The 18,907-nt window shown below is 43.1% G+C and overlaps 2 protein-coding genes and 1 long non-coding RNA gene across 3 annotated transcripts in view; 1 reads left to right on the forward strand and 2 right to left on the reverse strand.

Moving 5' to 3' along the window:
• Window positions 1-1,457: 1,457 nt before the first annotated feature.
• Window positions 1,458-4,472, reverse strand: LOC134290322 (uncharacterized). Its single transcript, XM_062857436.1, has one exon. It carries the CDS (start codon window positions 4,470-4,472, stop codon window positions 1,458-1,460), a length of 3,015 nt encoding a protein of 1,004 aa, XP_062713420.1.
• A 242-nt stretch (window positions 4,473-4,714) lies between these two features.
• On the reverse strand, window positions 4,715-5,804 carry LOC134290323 (uncharacterized). The gene is made up of 2 exons (XM_062857437.1): window positions 4,962-5,804; window positions 4,715-4,903 (listed from the first exon to the last, which is right to left on the reverse strand). The coding sequence occupies exons 1-2, from the start codon at window positions 5,802-5,804 to the stop codon at window positions 4,715-4,717; spliced, it is 1,032 nt and encodes a 343-aa protein (XP_062713421.1).
• Window positions 5,805-14,222: 8,418 nt separating this feature from the next.
• Window positions 14,223-18,907, forward strand: part of LOC134292246 (uncharacterized) — a 59,314-nt gene continuing 54,629 nt past the window's right edge. Inside the window, exon 1 of the long non-coding RNA XR_009999536.1 lies at window positions 14,223-14,771. This is a non-coding gene — a long non-coding RNA (uncharacterized LOC134292246). The remainder of the gene's footprint in view (window positions 14,772-18,907) is intronic.

Here is an 18,907-nt window from a genome sequence, read left to right on the forward strand (position 1 = left end):
AAATTACGAAAAACTTGGTGTGATGATCGACTTATCTCGTGGTATGGTTGTATTATACTGACTCTGATATTGCTCACCAGCTCAAGCCAACCCTCCTCCGTTCTCTGGTGAGCAATATCAGTGACGTCATTATGGGGATCAACGGTCGGATACGGAGCTGTGCTCTAACAGTACTCGAGCCGACCATCGTCCAGTGGTTGTTTGTTGATAGCCGTGCTCGTAGACTCGACGATAGTAGGTAGGCAGCATGGGTGCGGTGGAAGGCACCCTATTGTTTGTCCATCGTCAGCACCACCGTCCAGTATATAAGTTGCGTAATGCTTTCTGGCTAGACCTGTTTTGGCTGGGCAGCAATGGTATATCCAATCCACTGGTGTGTGCAGGGGTGAGTGGCCCAAACATTCTCACCCACCCTGAAATTATCCGAATTTCTGCAAGAGAAAAGAGAACTCCTCTTCGGCTGGGATAGGATGTGGATAGGGATTGGACAGGGTAAACTTAATTTTGAAAATGGGAGTAGAATTCGTGCTCCCTGATCGGTTCCGGTAGAAGGCAAACCTTTTCCACTGGTCGTTTGAGCTCCCCAGTAGCTGTCCGCAGAGTTACTACGCGAACTACACCATCTGCTCCGGGATGGATTTGCTCGATTCGGCCGAGCTTCCAGCGCATTGGGGGTAGATTATCGTCGCATATCACCACCATTCTGCCCGCTTCAATTTCAACCGGGGGCCGCCAACGTCTGTTCCGCCCTTGGAGCTGGCTCAAATACTCCTGTCTCCACCGTTTCCAAAAATCTTGGACCTTCCGTTGGACTAGTTCGAACTGAGTGAGTCGATTGGTAGGAGTTGTGGTAACATCGATCTCCGGGAGTGCTTGTAGTGACCCTCCCACAAGAAAATGCGCAGGTGTGAGAGGTTCGAGGTCTTCAGGGCTCTCTGAGAGCGTGGTGATGGGTCTGGAGTTTAGGCATCCCTCAATCTGAACAAACAGCGTAGTCATATCTTCGATTGAAACCGGGTTATCTCCAATGACTCTTTGGAGGTGGAATTTGGTGGAACGCACTGCAGCCTCCCAAAGTCCACCGAAATGAGGGCCACTTGGAGGACTAAAGTGCCAGCGTATGCCTTCGTCAAGACAGTAGTTGTTCACCTTCTCCTTATGGTCCTTATCCTTCAGCAGACGAAGCAAATCTTGCAGTCGATTTCGGGCACCGACGAAATTGGTGCCATTATCCGAAAATATATCAGCGCATCTTCCCCGCCTCGCCTCAAACCGCCTTAACGCCTGGATGAATCGATCTGTCGACAAGTCTGAGACTAGCTCGATATGAATTGCTTTGGTTGACAGGCATATAAAAATGGCTTCATAAGCTTTTACCGCCGTTCGTCTGGGACCTGGCCTAACGTAAAGTGGCCCGAAGAAGTCTATGCCCGTTCGGGAGAATGGGCGGGATACCGTTACTCTTTCCTTAGGTAATCTCCCATAAATTGCTTCACCGCAGACGGCTTCGCTCGGAAGCACCGGTAGCAACGCTGGACAACCTGTCGAGCGATGTTTCTCCCTCCTAATGGCCAGAATTTCTGCCGAATAGTGCTTAACAGCAACTGTGGTCCGGCGTGAAGTAGTCTAATGTAGTAGTGTGTCACAATCAAGTGGGTGAAACGATGACCCTTAGGTAGGACGATTGGATGTTTGAAGTCCTCAGGTTCCGCAGAGTGACCTAATCGTCCACCGAGCCGCATCAATCCCTCAGACGATATGTAGGGGTGGAACCAACGTAGCGGAGATTTCCGGGACACAGGTTTCCCTTCTGATAGATCCTTCCATTCATCGGTGAGCGATACCCTTTGCACCATCCGAATGATTGTATGCTCTGCTTCTTTGAGCTCTTCCGACGTAAGAAACCCACTTCTCCTTTCTGCTTTCGGTATCTTGAGAAGCTTGATAAGACGTTGCCAAATTGCTGTTGTCCGAATCAAGTCCGAGTATGTCGAAAATTTGGCGACGTATTCCTCAACGAACACGTCTGTGGTTGCCATTGTAGCCGCGGTTGCAGTGCGACGTCTTTCCTTCTCTACTTCTTCGCTGTTCCGCAGCTCTGCCAATTGTGGCCATTCTTCCGGATCTGATAGCAACCAGTCCGGCCCATGCCACCAAAAGTGATTAATCGCAATATTCGTCGGGGTTATTCCTCTAGAAATGAGATCAGCGGGATTCTGTGATCCAGGAACATGTCGCCACTGATAGCCCTCAGTTAGCCGCTGAATTTTTGCGCATCGATTCCCAATATACGTGCTCCACGTGTTGGGAGTAGCTGCTATCCAGCGCAGCACGCACGTAGAATCCGTCCAAAAGTGTACATTTACCGGTAATCTGATGGATTGTATAACCTTTCCGTACAGCTCCGCAGTCAAAAGTGCGCCACACAACTCTAACCTCGGAATGGATTGGCGATTCAACGGAGCCACCCTAGACTTCGAAGCAAACAGTCGAACTTGTACATTTCTGTCGGAATCCTCACTTCGTACATAAATGCATCCTCCGTAAGCCTTCTCCGAAGCATCCGAAAAGCAGTGAAGATCTATCCGCTGCGCCTCAGGAATTAAAACGCACCTTTTGATCCTCAGCTGGTTGAGAGTTGGAAGTTGCTGATGATATCCTTGCCACGTCTCACCCACCGTTTTGGGCAGTGGTTCGTCCCAACCGATCCGTTGTTCATCCTCGTTCTTCAGTGTCCACAATACCTGCATGAACACCTTGAACGTTGTGATTGCCGCTCCTATGAGGCCTAGCGGATCGAATAGAGTAGCGATTATCGAAAGAATCATGCGCTTGGTCAACAACTTCGTGTCTTGCAAGTTTGGAATGGTGAACTGGAAGCGTAGAGTGTCGGTTCCTGGCATCCAGGTTAATCCGAGCGTTTTTACTGACGGATCTGGATCCAAACTGATTTCCTGAGTTGACGGGATCGCTAAATCCTCTTCGAGGACTCCCATCAACGCGCCGGGATGCTTGGAAGCCCATTTGCGTAGTTTAAATCCTACAGCTGTCGTAAGCCGCTGCAACTGGACTCTCAATTTCAAAGCTTCGTCCACGTCGTCCGTGCCCGTTATAACATCGTCCATGTAGGTGTATTCTCTTACTGCCTTGGCACCAAGTGGAAACTTTCCTTCTTCGTCATCCGCCAACTGCTTCAGAACTCTCGTTGCTAGGAATGGTGCCGGTTTCGTGCCATACGTGACGGTGTTTAGCTCGAAGGTGTTGATTTCCTCCTCCGGTGACGATCGCCATAAGATGGACTGCAGTGGTCGGTCCTCCTCATTGATCCAGATTTGGCGGAACATTTTCTCAACGTTCGCTACCAACATTACTTGTTTAGTCCGACTCCTCATGATTATAGAACGAAGATCATCTTGGATGATCGGCCCAACCAACAGCGCATCGTTCAACGTCACCCTGGTAGTCGTTTCACTGGAAGCATTGAAGACAACGCGAACCTTTGTTGTGGTACTGGCTTCCTTCACAACTGGATGGTGGGGTAGATAGCAGTGATTCGATGGAACGGTGATGCTCTCGACCTTCCGCATATGGCCGAGCTGGAGATATTCTTCCATGAATGCGCAGTATTGACCACGAAGATCCTCGTTCTTCGCTAATCTGCGCTCCGTACTTTGAAGCCGACGAACGGCGATATCCCTTGACTCGCCAATTCGCTTCAAAACCTCTGTATCCTTTGGTAAAGAGACAGTGTAACGTCCGTCTTCTCCTCGACGAACGGTGCGAACAAAATGCTCCTCGCAACGCGCTTCTTGTGGCGAATAGTTTTCGGCAGACCCAATCTCCTCGCAGGACCAAAATCGGGCTACCAATTCCTCTAAACCTTCTGAAGTCGACACGTTGCAGCTGATGTTCAGCGACTGACTGGAAACCGATGATCCACCACATACTACCCAACCGAAAACGGATTCGTTGAGCGCCGGTAGTCGTTCTCCTAATGAAACCTGCCGTCCGTTTCTGAAGAATTGGAAGAACGACTGAATTCCCAAAACCATGTCCACGTTCATGGACACATTGAACGATGGGTCAGCCAATTCTATGCCCTCTGGGATGTTCCACTTTGCGATATTGATGGAAGACGTCGGTAGATGGACAGTCACCTTAGGTAGGACGAGGAAATTCATCCGTTGAGAGAACTCAGAAACTCGTGATCGAATGGTGGCTTCGATTTGCTGCTTAACATTGGTTACCGCTTGACCGATACCGTGAATCTTGACTTCTACCTTGTGGCGGGTTACCCTTAACCGCTGACTGAGTCTTTCAGTTACAAAGTTGCTCTCCGATCCCGAGTCCAGCAAAGCGCGCGCGGGATAGCGCTGCCCACTATTGTCCTCAACGATCACGATAGCCGTCGCCAGTAACACCTGGGAATGCTGGGCTGAACCATGTGCCACCACAGTGTCAGTGGACGCCATATTGGACACTTGGGGAGTTGATGAAGTGGGCTGAACCTGAGTGTTAGGAATTGATGCTTCCGTGGGGCTCGAAGGATTCGACGAATTTGCCGCAACCGCTGACTTCGAAGATTTATCCTTGCCAGGTCTGAAGCACACCAGCGAATGATGACGACTCTTGCAATGCCGACAAGAGAATTTGGACTGACAATCCTTCGCGTGATGTCCTGACTTGAAACAATTCCTGCAGAGAGAGTGACTTCTCAGGACTGCTTCCCTTTCCGATAGCGGCATCCTTTGGAACACACCGCACTGAAACAGTAGATGGCTTGCACTGCAAACGGCACAGCTTCCTCCGAGTGTTTGAGCAGTGTTGAAGCTGGACTTGACTGACGATGCCTTGTACTTCGTCGATAGCGGTTGAGCTGCGTTCCTGGAGTCTGCGATTTTCCCTGGAAGCGATTCCAGCATACGAATGCGACGCTGGAGGTACTCTGTCAACTCCTTCACCGTATCCTGTTGCTTTGTAGAAGATATTTCCTCCCACCCTCTGCGCGTCACAGGATCCAATCGCGCAGAGAGAATATTGACCAACAAGAGATCCTTGTAGTCACACGGCTGGACGATGTTGTCCAGGGTCTGCACTATTTTCTCGAAACCCTCCACGAGTGTGTGCAGATCCGATGAAGACTCCTTCACCAAATTAGGAAGCTTAAATAGCGCTTGAACTTGGAGCTTTTTCAAGTGTTTGCTGTTATCATATCGCTTTTGCAAGAGGTCCCAAGCGACCTTGTAATTGGCACTAGTAATTTGCAGAGAATCGATCAAAGTCTTCGGTTCTCCCTGAAGGCACCCCTTCAGGTAGTAGAATTTTTCTACCTCCGGAAGATCAGCCTTGCAATGAATGATAGAGGAGTAGAGATCTCGGAAACTGAGCCACTCCTCGATGTTCCCACCAAATGTTTGGAGTTTGATCTGTGGTAGACGCACATGATCAAGACTTCCAACACCGGAAGCGTTCGGGTCCCTAACCGATGTATTCAAATTCACTGGCTCCTGCTTGATTTTAATCCGATCCAGCAGGGTCGCCTTCGCTTCGTAAAAGCGATCGCTAAATTCCTTCCTCTCCCTCGTGTACGGGTTTGTTTCACTGTCATGGAGCTCGTGGGTTTTGATCTCGATAAGATACTCGGAAAATTTCTCCCACAAATCGTCGAGCCTATGCAGTCGTACCGTCATTTGACTAACGGTGGCATCTTCCGGTAAATCTTCAACGTAGTCCCAAATTTCGTTGAAAGTTTGTTGCACTTCGGACAGCTTCGCGACCAGCACCTTGTATGTTGCCCTCGACATGATGGATCTCGCAGCAATCAATCACTTGTTGAACGGATGAAAATAGTGGTGTAATATTCTGCGTATTTGCCTAGCTTCGGAAGGACATATAGCAATGTTCTAACTGACCTTAGGAAGTGTTAAGCGATTCCAACGCAGTCGGCAGTAAACGTCCACTCAATGTTATTCAACCAATGTTGATTGCTCGGGTTCACCAGGGTTGTTTGACGTTGAAAGAGGAGAAAATCGTTGCGGTAGTATCAAAAAGGTTTTGCTTCGGCTGCACATATACCGTTCGACTCACCTGACCGAGTGAACAGCGATACGGGTGCAGCAATAGGGTTAAATTCTCCGATTTCGTCGCAAAGTATAACCAGAAACCGATCAAAAGCTCGATAAATTCATCAATCGACGTGAAGAGGAGGGATAAATTATGTAGTTTCCAAATAATTAGCTTCGACGGGACATATACCGTGTAACTCACCCGGAGAAACCAACGGTGTGGCAAATGTCCGTGCAAAATAAGCTGACCGTATCCAAATCCAACTCCAAATGTGATTATGTAGCCTCAATAATCCGTTATTATACAGGGAGGGATATGTGAGTAGGAGTGCAAGCCAAGGAGGATGATTTTATTAAAATGGTGGAGTATCCAAAGTCCACGCTTCGGCGGACATACACTAAATGTTCACTAACCTGGACAACGATCCACGTTGCGGCCTCCTTGCTTGACGAGTCCACTCGAAGATAGGGAACGTTCACAAATTACGTCCAACGTTTGGGGGAGGGGGGGGGGTTAGAAAAGTGTGACAGTACGTGTATTGGGTATAGGAAAATTGCGTGACAGAGGGGGGAGGGGGGTCTAGAAATCCCGAAAAACCATGGACGTAATATTTGAATCTTCCCATAGCAGCGATCAAAATGCTTGGATGTTTCGATGTTGATCCCAATGCCGATCCGGAACGGTTGAAAATCTTCGCCGATCGCTTCGGGTAATTGAAGTCCTAACCAGAGCTCCGTATCTGATAGAACGGACGACGGATCCTCGTTGAGAGCGCCGATGGCTCCGTAATGGCGATGTGCAGTGCAAAGTGAATGAAAGGTGGTGTTAGCAGAGGGAAATGCCTAGCTTCGGCAAGACACACACTAAGTATCTATCTAATAATTACCTGGAAACCCACAGGCGGCGCTAACTTAGTGCTGTCCTCTGGTCCGATGCTAGCAGGAATCGCCCCAAATCTTCAGTACAGGATACCAACAGGGCGCGGTTGACCTCGCGGCTTGGCTTGATTGTGTGCCAACAGCCTTCCTTTGTCCACGAACTCTCTTTCATCCACGGCACGATGGCGACTCACTATTACAGCGTGATGTAACAAAGCGACACAAAGCGACGATCCGCGATAGTACAATGGCGGAATCCTAATCGACCTTATCCGTGACCAGTCCAGTTCTTTGGGTATCCGGCTCGAAGGACCATATGTCGTATCCTGAACCCACCTTCGACTGGCGACCTCGTAGCAGAACTCGCCTGGGCTCCAGACAGCGACAGCCAAAATATAACTGGTCTCGACGGGACGTCAATTCTCCGCACCAAGCAATGCACCACCGGTCACACACGATTTTATCGCAAATAGTAAGGGTAACTCGACCTTCCAACTGGTCTAGTCTACCGCGGCGAACTGGGTATTCTTCCGGAGAGTAATTAAAAACCCGAAGTCAACTTCACTTGACTTATATTAACTATAACTTAAATTACGAAAAACTTGGTGTGATGATCGACTTATCTCGTGGTATGGTTGTATTATACTGACTCTGATATTGCTCACCAGCTCAAGCCAACCCTCCTCCGTTCTCTGGTGAGCAATATCAGTGACGTCATTATGGGGATCAACGGTCGGATACGGAGCTGTGCTCTAACAGTACTCGAGCCGACCATCGTCCAGTGGTTGTTTGTTGATAGCCGTGCTCGTAGACTCGACGATAGTAGGTAGGCAGCATGGGTGCGGTGGAAGGCACCCTATTGTTTGTCCATCGTCAGCACCACCGTCCAGTATATAAGTTGCGTAATGCTTTCTGGCTAGACCTGTTTTGGCTGGGCAGCAATGGTATATCCACTGGTGTGTGCAGGGGTGAGTGGCCCAAACAATATTTGATGCACTTTTGAAAAAGTTACAACTATTTGATTTTTTTTTTTGAGAAGGGAAAATTTTGCCTGTCCCGATCATTTTGTCTATCCCCTGTATGCAACCGGTTATGTAAAAGTATGCCTCAGATGTCCTGAAATACTTTGTCGAAGCGATACGAGTCTTGTGACAAAAGTTATCACCTACTGATCGTCTAAGTGTGCTTAACATTTAACATGTAAAGGAATAGCATCAATAATGAAATCTCAAGTTTTGGCCAGAATTGCGAAGAGAAAAACCTTTTCACATGCATCGGATCGCTTTGCGGTCTTCGCCAAAGTTTTCGACACATCCTGGGCTATAGTTTTACATTAACGGTTGTATGGTATAGGACAGTTTTGAGCAACTTTTAACAAAAATATGAAAAAGTATGTTTTCGATGTAAAATCCCATACAAACTTCATCGTGATGCGCAAAATGAAGGCTAAACCAATCATGCCCAAAATTTTCTCAGTTGATTGGGACCTCAAAGGGTATCAAAAAAACTTTGATCTGATGAAATCTGATCAGTTTTAAATTTTCCCATACAACGTTGACCCGCCCTAGTGTCTATGTATTACGAAGGTGGATTAGAAAGCGTACAAATCTCGAACAAACTCATTCAGCGGGTTTGAAATTCACATGCGCTTTATCTCGAAGATAAAGACCGTCGTAGAAAGGAGGATTTGGATTCCGACAAAGCTAAGATGATGAAACGACAACGAGAAGCAGAGGTGAAGTCTCTCGAGAAAAAGCGAAGACAAATACTGGAAGATGCACAAAAGGAAGCCGTGAGTTTGCAGGAGAAGACATGCTTGAAGAGTTTCTGATTTCCAGTACCTACAAATAAATTTTGTAATGCGTCATGAAAATGTGAAATAAAGAATAAAACATATGTTTCGATAATATGACGCTGTTCTCATTCAGAAACAAATATAAATTGATGTATGTATATTTTTTAAATTGAGTTACTAGTTTGTGGAAAACACTTAGTGACATGATGAATAACTTTTGGGATATTTTCGTTGTTGTAATTATCATCATAATAAAGCTGATCGTAATTTGTTAACAAAATCAATTGAACAAAGTCCAAAAAGCCACGAAAGAGTCGTTGAAAATTAATTATTGAAAATTGAAATAGTCGTCATGGGTGCAGGTTTACTGTGCACACCAAACGCTTTCAGCAATATTTTGCTGAATTTTGCAGAGCTGAAGGGTCCAGCAAAATTATTATCGATTGGTTTTTGGTGTGTGCACACAGGCCCGGATTTGAGGGGGGGCATTGAGGGCAAATGCCCCGGGCCCCCCGGTTAGGGGGGTCCTCCAAGAATTCCGAAACATTATATACTTTTGCAACGAAACCGTATAAAAGGCACTTTAACAGACGTTTATATATTTTGCATATCTTTAATTGAGTTCTTTAAGGGTATCTGGACTATTTTTGGATGTTAATCTTGATTTCCACTTAAAATTAAATCAAAATCCAAAATTTGATAATTTTGGTTCAGTTTTCAATAACTATTACGCTTCCGCTGGACTTAAAATTGTTACACAAAAGCGTCTCTAAATAGAGTGCGGTAAAAATAATGTTTTGAGAGTAACTTAAACACTACTTTTACATCTCTAGAATTTTCAATTTTTCTTGTAGTTTCACAATTTAATAAAGTTTATCTATTGATCTCACGATTATATCGTGAAAACAACTGCTTATATAATACCGAATGCCCGTGTTAATATTCATCTCCATCAGTTTCCTAAAGACAGATGTTATTATAAGAAAAAGGAGGTAAGATATAGAGGTGTTTGGGGATTTGGGGCTGTTTTGAAAACCTAAAGTCCAATAACATCTCGAAACAGCGATTCAATATATTAGGCACTATCAAAGTTTATGAACTGTTTTCCTAACTCGCCACTTTTTTTTTCAAATGAAAAAATACGAATAACAAAAAAGTTAAAAAAAGATAATGCATGGTTTGTTTCATTTAAATTTTGGTTTAGGGGCCCCACTTTACAGGGTTTGCCCCGGGCCCCCCGAAGCCTAAATCCGGTACTATGTGCACAACAATCTTAATGAGGCAGTTTGAAAAAAAATATATATATTTATTTGGTCTAGAATTTTTCTGGAAAATGTCTGGAAAGTCAGGGAATTTATTTTTCTAAATTGAGTCGACACCCTGAATTGGCTCCGGCTCTCTACATGATAAATCCTTATAAAGATGGAGACGCTTGGTTGTTGATACCTATTTTACCAACTGATCAATGGCGTTCTAAGACGATGCCCACCAATGCGTGAGTAAACCCAAATTGGCAACCGCCTTCATAACGCACGTACCCTACCAAGCGTTGCCAAATCGGTTTTAAAATGACAACCTACCTTACCGGTGAACAGTGGATTCATATATTTAGCAACCAGACCCAACCGTTGCTATCGCGGTTGATATCACTTTCTTCATGATTTCAATCTGACTAACTTACAAAGCGAGACAGTTTTCTACAAGTAAAATATAATAAAGTGATTATCTTTGTTAATTTTTGAAACAGTTGTTCTTTCATGCATTTATGATTGCGTTTGTCACTTGGTTTGTCACAAATGGACACATATTGAAGATAAAGCTTAATGCTAGGCGAGGTTTGATGTGCCGAAAGACTCGATTTTCCAAACGAACCGAAGAACGGTGATTTTTTATAACTATTATATACGAAAACTTCCTTAAAATTTCCAATGGGAACGTGCAAATGGCTTCGGCAATCCGCAAGCCCCGAGTGGAATAAAAAATAGGTGACTTTCAATTAATAAAAGCGTCAGCTAATTTACTGACTGCATGGCTCCAATCAACACTCGTTCGCAAACAAGAATTCCTTGGTGAATTTCTCCAGGTGTTCCTTAAGGTTCCTTGAGATTCTTCCATTCCATTCTTGGATTACAATGGGAGTTCCTTCCGAGAATTCGTCAGGAGTTCCCTCTGAAGTTTCCTAGTCATTTCACCAGGAAAGCTTTATCCGTCCGTTTATATCCATCCGTTAGAAGTTCTATCTGGGGTTCCTCCTGAAGATTTTTCAAGGACTTTTCTAGAAATTTCGTCAGGAATACCTTCGGAGCATCTTCTAGTATTTATTTTTCGGAAAATCCTCAAGAAATTCGTTGGAAGAATCCTCCAGGAATTTCCCCGGGGAGTCTTCTAGGAATCTAGCAAAACTTCTGGAATTCCCTCAGGGATTCCTCCGAGAATGTCCTCGGGGATTCATCCAGCAGATTCTTCCGGGATTCCCCTTAGATTTCCTACCGGGATTTCTCCGGGAATTTCTGCCGAGATTCCTTCGGTAATTCTTTCCGGGATTGCTCCGGGAATTCCTTCCGAGATTCACCGAGAATTCCTTCCGAGATTTCCCGGGAATCCTTCCGAGATTCCTCGGGAATTCCTTCCGAGATTCCCCGGTAATTCCTTCCGAGATTCCGCGGTAATTCCTTCCGAGATTCACCGGTAATTCCTTCCGAGATTCCACGGGAATTCCTTCCGAGATTCCCCGGGAATTCCCCGGTAATTCCTTCCGAGATTCTCCGGAAATTCCTTCCGAGATTCCACGGGAATTCCTTCCGAGATTCCCTGGGAATTCCTTCCGAGATTCCCTGGGAATTCCTTCCGAGATTCCCTGGGAATTCCTTCCGAGATTCCCTGGGAATTCCTTCCGAGATTCCCTGGGAATTCCTTCCGAGATTCCCTGGAAATTCCTTCCGAGATTCCCTGGGAATTCCTTCTGAGATTCCCTGGGAATTCCTTCCGAGATTCCCTGGGAATTCCTTCCGAAATTCCCTGGGAATCCCTTCCGAGATTTCCTGGGAATTCCTTCCGAGATTTCCTGGGAATTCCTTCCGAGATTCCCTGGAAATTCCTTCCGAGATTCCCTGGAAATTCCTTCCAAGATTCCCCGGGAATTCCTTCCAAGATTCCCCCTGAATTCCTTCCGAGATTCCCCGGGAATCCTTCCTAGATTCCCCGGGAATTCCCCGGTAATTCCTTCCGAGATTCCCCGGTAATTCCTTCCGAGATTCCCCCGGGAATTCCTTCCGAGATTCCCCCGGGAATTCCTTCCGAGATTCCCCCGGGAATTCCTTCCGAGATTCCCCCGGGAATTCCTTCCGAGATTCCCCCGGGAATTCCTTCCGAGATTCCCCCGGGAATTCCTTCCGAGATTCCCCCGGGAATTCCTTCCGAGATTCCCCCGGGAATTCCTTCCGAGATTCCCCCGGGAATTCCTTCCGAGATTCCCCCGGGAATTCCTTCCGAGATTCCCCCGGGAATTCCTTCCGAGATTCCCCCGGGAATTCCTTCCGAGATTCCCCCGGGAATTCCTTCCGAGATTCCCCCGGGAATTCCTTCCGAGATTCCCCGGGAATTCCTTCCGAGTTTCTGGGATTTACCCGGGCATTTCTTTTGGGATTTCCCCGGAAATTCCTTCTGGGATTTCCCCGGAAATTCCTTCTGGGATTTCCCGGAAATTTTTTCCGGGATTGCCATGGGAATACTTTCTGGGACTTCCCCGGCAGTTTCTTCAGAGATATCTTCTGAAATGCATTCAGGGATTTCTCCAGATTTTCTTTCAGGGATTCATCAATGAGTTCATTCAAGGATTTATCTAGTTCCTTTAAAAAAGAGTTATATCATGAATTCTTCTAGGCGTTTTTTCAGGAATTCCTTCAAAGATCCCTCCTGGAATACCATCAGAGATTCCTCAAAGAATTTCTTCAGGGATTACTCTTGAAATTTCTCCAAGGGTTTAAAAAATTGAACGAAATACTTGAGGAATTAATTATCCACATTCTAGAACTTTCGTACAATCGAATATTGCTGTGTGCATTCGAAATGCAAATATCAAATGCGGGAACACCTAATGCGGTAAGATTTTCTAACAAGTAACCCGATGTCAGTGGGAGCTTTTGAATCCTAGGTTGGCGGTGGTTTTGACTATGGTTGCAACATACTTTGGTAACATTGTGTTACCGCGTTTGGAGCGCATTTGGCCACCGTTTGCATCTTGAACGCACACAGCAATATGATAATATAAGGAACAAAAAAATGATGTTGTCATTTATTTGCTTATCTGTACTTTGTTTACGATATGAAGTACTACTACCTACCAGCGGTGGGGAGATGAGGTAGTATTTTACCAACGATGATGTGAACGCACGGTGCGAAAACGGGTGGGTATCAGAAATAGAACCGATTTGCGCACCTCTACTACTCACCGACTTACTACGCATTGGTGGGGATAGTCTAAGTAAGTCAATTGTTGTTGTTCTGAAGATCACTTTTGATCGTTTAACATTTCATAGTACTTAACACACTCATTATGACTATGTGTTGATCATTCTACATGTGATTTCTGATTAAAATCAATAATACTTCAATGGAAAAATAAATACATCATGCTAATTCACCGTATGGCAATAGTCAAAAGTTAATCAAACAACGCATGTAAGACGCATTTGATTTTCCTTTTAAGCATTCAACAATCGAACACCAAAAATATCGTTTTCCACAGCGCATTAAGACTCCGTATTGCGTCTCCATCCCAAAGCGGAGTGCTATTCGTTTCGTTCGTTACTCATCAATGGGAAACCCGCTGGCAACGCTGGCTGCTGCGCTGTTGTTGACTGTTCCGTTCCCTTATATCTGTTATCAGCTCAGTCGTTTTAGCTCTTACTTGATTATTATTGGTGATCGTAACCCAATATGCATGCGGCCCCATACTGAGCCGCTTGCTGTCGCTCGCACCATGGGATAGGTCGTAAACTTCTTCTCTGCTCTGCTGCTACCATTTTCCCCGAGAACCGCGTGCACACACTTTTCCACCATCGATTTTTCCCTTTATCACGGAGATGCTCTTCTCGCGCGGGCTCTCTCCTTATATCATTATCGCTCTTGTTCCACGTTCATGTGATGATGTTTGAGAACGTTGGCTGCGGTGGAGACGAAATGAGGGGCAGTCGGTGTGAAATGCGCAATTTGGTGTAAATTGGCGTATATACTTGAATGTTTTGTTCACACTATTGACAAAGCATTTCATAGATCCAATGAGTTTATCGAAAAGCGAATTGAAGCGTTTTTATTAACTTCCAAGAATTACCAAACCAAATTCTTTATTTAAATTCCCGGAAATATTCATCAAGAATGATGCATTTCATCTCGCTCGCCCCTTTCATACACCACCATACAAAACAATTGGGGAGCATCCAGAGCGCCAGACATCGTTGTTACATGGAAAGTACGACGACACCCACCGACCATCGTCGTTGTCGCCGCGCCACCACCGTGCTCGATTATTATAGGGAAAAATCTCCGGAAAGACGTACTCAGTTCGCGTTAGAATTCCGTACCATGAGCATCGTAACGAACTGTATGCATCTGGGACACACGACTAGCTCTGGCTGAGAAGTTTCCATTTGAAAGTGAATGTCGCGTTAACTATAGTACTGTTGAATCGCCAGTGAGTGACGAAACCCCGTGAAGTGTGACAGGATTGGGCCCTTTAAGGACATTGTGTGGTCTCAAGGATTTTCAGTGGGAAATGACACGTCGCGCGTGTGATTATTAGTGGTGGATTGATTTTTCTTGATTGGAAACTACATTCGTTATTAACAGTGAGTGACGACGTGAAAAGGGTGAATATTTGGTAAACAGTGTACCTACCTCCTCCTTGGTGGATGAAAAGGATAATCGAGAAGCTATGCCCAAATACGGAGAAGGGGGTGGTGTTGACCATGTTTTAGACTAGGAGACGGTCTCGTCAACATCGACGACGACGACGACAACGGCTACAGCTCCGGGTAACTAACGGGTGGCGAAAAGTGGCAGTGTTTGACACATAATTATACATGTACGTTAGGGTGCGGCTTAATTTGCGTGTGAAGCATCAAATTACGTGTTATTGTTGATATGAAGGGAAATGTGTGTAGCTACAAAATAAAGTTTCTTCTAAAGAAGATACTAGTGGGTAACTTCAAATTTAACTGATAGTTGAAGATCGTGCTTCCAGATGTATCCGGATGAACATTTAGCATTGCTTTGGTAACATTGGCATCAACAACCAAGCGTCTCCATTTGTTTCGCCATCTCCTTGAAAACGAATGATTGATTATAACAAGCATCAAGAAAAGGCAACCCTTTGATTGCGCATCAAAGTTATAAAACGATCCATGCAAAAAATGCCAAACTAATCATTGATAACTTTTTTAATATTACATAGAATAGTGTAGAATTAGCGTTATGTTAAAATACACATAAAAAAATATTATATAGAATCATACCAGAAATCCAAAAAGCTGTAATTAGTATTTATATTAAAAATATCACCTTTTTTAAATATCGATATCAAATTAAAAAAAAGCTTTATAAACTGTCAGCTGATTCGTAAAATTTTGGAAATGATCCAATAAATGTAGAAAAGGTTCCATAGAATCTTTATTGATTTTATCGGTTATTCTTCAGTGGTTTGATGAACTGTTTCCGATATTTCATGCATCATATCTCATATAATTGATTATTGATTTCATACACTACATGCATCCCCAGCTCCTAAAATAAATGTACAGTATCCACCTGGTGGCTTTTGTGCACTTGAGAATGTGTTTATTATCCCGCTTCAAGTAATGCAATCAAAATGCAATAAATTATTTAAAAAAAACTCAAGTGCCTTTGAAAGGCAGTGAGATAAAGGCAGAGAATGCATTTTGGCATTAGCACGCTTAAACCGCTAAACACTTAATAAGTGTATAGTTATACTACAGAAAAACAGACTTAAAACTTAGAACAAATTTCATTAATAAATATCGTCACAAAAACGTAATCGCCCAATGCTAAATGTATTGTACTATGTCGGGCCTCCACTAGATGGCTGTAGTGAGCAAACATCAAGCAGGAGTTAAAACGATACCTGCGCCGCGAGTGGCCAATCGACCTACTACTGAATATTTGAATCAACCGTTAAAAAGGTGATCGATGGGAAGTGATGATAGTGTGATGTCTGTTTCTCTGTGGTTATACCGTCGCACAGTGATGCGAGGACGGAAAAAAGTCGAAAAACAAATTGTGTATTTTGATTCAAACGTATTTTCTTATTTCTTTCTCAACGTTTGAATAGTCTATTTTCAAAATTTTGTGCTGATTGAACGAAAATTGAGGCTCAAAGTGTGTGTTCATCATGCTTGAAATTTAAGCTGAATGCATGGGCAAACTAAAATATACGTCCATTAAGTTTACAAATATTAGCACACCTTCGCATACATTTAGCACTATATTCGTTTTAAAGATTTTTTTGTCAGCTTTCAGGAAACCTAGGGGTTATTTTGCGGAAACTTGCGCAACATTGTTTTCTTGTTTGGCAAAAAAATAAGTACATAGAAAGTCCTTATGCTGTATGCCATTTTACCTTCTGCGTATAATTAGTGCATTTTTTTCTAATTTTATGAATAAAAAGATGCAAGGATGGGAACATTCACTTGCAAAGGGTTACACTCACTTGCTAATTTCTGACCTCAGAAGCGTGCAATCGAGAAACGATGTATGGACGACTTTTGCCTTGTGGTTTGTCTACAAGTTTGCCGAATAGAGTAGAGGTCGCACACACATGCCAAAATCGTGAGGGAGCTGCGAAAACAACTCTCCACGAGGTGAGTGTAAATTACACTCACCTCGTGGAGAGTCGCTTTCACCGCTCTGTCACGACTTTGGTATGCGTGTGCGACCTTCACTCTATTCGGCAAACTTTTAGACAAAACCACAAAGCAAAAGTCGTCCATACATCGTTTCTTGATTGCACGCTTCTGAGCTGAGAAAATAGCAAGTGAGTGTTCCCAATCCATTCCTGAAAGGAGGTACACTTTTATCTTCAAATTATTTGGATTATATTGGTTCTATTGTTTATGTTTATCTTTTTTATCGATCAATTTTTGTTTTATGTTCAAGGCTCAGTCGTCATAAAGCAGGGCCGGCTCACGAGGTCTTTTTGAGCGGCCCGCGGAACGAATGAAAAAAAAAAGAATTTTACTCGAGGAGTTAAAATTCCTAATATACTTATTCCATTTTGCACATGATGTATATGCAATTAACAAAAATACAGTTTGGACATTACTAAAGTGTATTTTGAAAGGTTTACACCAGCTTTAATAATTATTGTCACACTTATTTCCTACAGATTATGTAAATGCATTAGATTCTCAGCATGAATTATAAAGCTTTGGCGAAATTTTGAAAAGTCTTGCCGATATTGTAAAATTACGTTAAAAAAATTGAAAAACAACTTCGAGTCAACAAAAAAAAGTTAACCACAATTGTTCTAGCGAATGCCATTGAATTGTTGTTCAAAAATATTAATATAATCTGGGAAAAGGATTTTGTCATCAATAATGAGTTTTAAAAAAAGTTTTACAATAGTCTTACATGCACTATATTAAACTAATCTATAATCGAACTATCAAAGCACTATGTAAATTAACCTGTACACTATCTACAGTATGACCCATAAAAATATGCAACAGTTTTCAAAGTCACCGTTCCCCTACTTCGAACTGATTAACCTTGTATGTATCTATTGGATAGTATAGTAGAGCCACTTATCTGATAATGGCAAAGGAACATAGACTGATTTCATTCACATACCTTTGGAAATATAACGTTAACATATGGATGTCGTTTTTTAACGATATAATTTTCTTTCAATTGCTTTCAGTCACATTCAATCAAATTTTATTTTCAAAATAGTACTTTTATGGCTGGATAAGGTCTTCAGGGGTTTGTTGGTTCATCGGACAAGAACGAAAAAAATATTAACTTATGAATTAAGAGACATTTTCTGAAAATTGAATTATTTGACAAATGTTAATTTTTAGAAAATATTATGTTTTAGGCATGAAATTGTTTTTAAGTACTTAGTATTTGTACCTATCATAAAGGTAGGTTTATATGCCTTCATCGACAAAAAATTGTTTTAAAAAATGTTCAAACAGTGCTAAGTTTTTTATTAATTAATCTTAACCCACGAGCGATCGCGCTGTTGTATTTTGTACAACACGTTGAAAAAATCTCGCTTTTTGTACTCAGCATTAGCGTGGTGCTGACGCAGGTAGTCGACCGCGCGAATTACGGAAGGTTAAATACGGTTTTTAATATGTAGCACCTTTTTTAGTTTTTGTTTCCTAAACATTTGAAATTATTTTAAAATATTCTTCAAACATGGGCGTATTACAGAGTACATATTTCTTCATGGTTTCCATGTGTTTAAAAGTTTTTATCTTATTAGAGGATTAGAGGAAAACTTGATTTTATTTAGAAATTTTTAACAATTATAAGGTATCCCATATACGTAACCAATGAATATTTTGACAAGAAAAATTAGAGATCCTTTATGACAATGACCTCCTTATTGTATTCTAATCCAAAAAAGTTTAATTCATTAGGATTATTTCATTAAAAATCATCATAAACCGCAAAAAAAATGGAATGTCGCATTTTTTTATGGGTCATACTGTATACCGTGGAGAGAAAGAGGCCGAGCCGCATGGCGTGAGCCCCTTTTATAACTTAAAACTGCTTACACAGCAGTACTATGTGGCAATATGGCGTGATACCAGCAGTGGTTGTATTGAAATAAGGTGTTATCCCAAGGAAAAGAACTAGCTGAAAAACAGTTTCTTAAGTTAAAGTTAGCTTAAGAGTGGTTTGTGCAATTATTGTACAGCAAAACGTTTTGCATCTTGGGGTGAAACTGGATGCACTTCCTCATTTCTGGTCTCAAATTTCTTCACCAAATAGCGAAGCAATACTCTCCAAATCAGCATCCACACACAGCTAGAAGAAGGATCACGGCATCTAATGCATTTTTTCCTGGTGAAAAACGTTTACCAGCTTTACAAAAGCCAGTTCAAAAGAAATTTTGGAAAAAATGGTATGATCAACCGAAAAACAC

The sequence above is a fragment of the Aedes albopictus genome, chromosome 3 (genome assembly GCF_035046485.1).
Source record: "Aedes albopictus strain Foshan chromosome 3, AalbF5, whole genome shotgun sequence".
NCBI lineage: Eukaryota > Metazoa > Arthropoda > Insecta > Diptera > Culicidae > Aedes > Aedes albopictus.